General features: G+C 51.7%; 1 protein-coding gene across 1 annotated transcript; it reads right to left on the reverse strand.

The window, feature by feature from the left end:
• Nucleotides 1–177: 177 nt before the first annotated feature.
• On the reverse strand, nucleotides 178–500 carry LOC111649103 (RNA-binding protein Raly-like; the record flags this gene model as incomplete). Its single annotated transcript, XM_023398875.2, has 1 exon — nucleotides 178–500. A coding segment is annotated over exon 1 (256 nt), but the record flags the coding sequence as incomplete, so codon positions are not given.
• Between the last annotated feature and the right edge of the window lie 522 nt (nucleotides 501–1,022).

The raw sequence follows: 1,022 nt of genomic DNA on the forward strand, positions 1-1,022 counted from the left end.
GTCTGTGACTGTCAGCCACAGCGCCACATATGCTAACAGTAACAAAGTATTCTTAACAATTCTTATCAATATCTTAAATTAGCTATTGATTATGTTCCAGCCATATCTGATGGATTAGAAAAAGACCTGCCGACCCCTGGTCTATCGTCACATGATTTATAACTGACGGTGACTCACCGAGCGTCTGTCCGGCCAGCACCCTGCCGTTCTCGCCGATCACCGCCCCCCTGGCGTGCCTCTCGCTGGCATACTGGACGAAGGCGTAGCCCTTGTGCACGGAGCAGCCCAGCACACGGCCGTACTTGGAGAAGATGGTCTCCACATCGGACTTCTTCACCACCGCTGTGTTCAGGTTCCCGATGAACACCCGTGAGTTGATGGACTTTGGGTCTGTCTTGTTGGTCACGTTGCTGGTCTGGACCTTCAACGACATGCTGGACAGACGGGCCGAGGAGGAGACGGACAGGAGGACGGATGAGGAGGGAGAGACGCAGAGAGTCAGGGTCTGAGGAGAGTAAGAAAGGACAGGGACCAGAACCTGAGTTAGACCTGAAAGACAGACAGACCACCTCACTGACTGACACCTTAGACTTACCTGAGACTCTAAGACCTGAGACTCTAAGACCTGAGACTCTAAGACCTTAGACCCTGAGACCTGAGACTCTAAGACCTGAGACTCTAAGACCTTAGACCCTGAGACCTGAGACTCTAAGACCTGAGACCCTGAGCCTCTAAGACCTGAGACTCTAAGACCTGAGACTCTAAGACCTGAGACCCTGAGCCTCTAAGACCTGAGACTCTAAGACCTGACACTCTAAGACCTTAGACCCTGAGACCTGAGACTCTAAGACCTGAGACTCTAAGACCCTGAGACTCTAAGACCTGAGACCCTGACACTCTAAGACCTTAGACCCTGAGACCTGAGACTCTAAGACCTGAGACTCTAAGACCTGAGACTCTAAGACCTGAGACCCTAAGACCTGAGACTCTAAGACCTGAGACTCTAAGACCTGAGACCCTGA

The sequence above is a fragment of the Seriola lalandi genome, unplaced genomic scaffold (assembly GCF_002814215.2).
Source record: "Seriola lalandi dorsalis isolate HSWRI2012SDOR001 ecotype SW California unplaced genomic scaffold, Sedor1 jcf7180001964244, whole genome shotgun sequence".
Classification (NCBI taxonomy): Eukaryota; Metazoa; Chordata; class Actinopteri; order Carangiformes; family Carangidae; genus Seriola; species Seriola lalandi.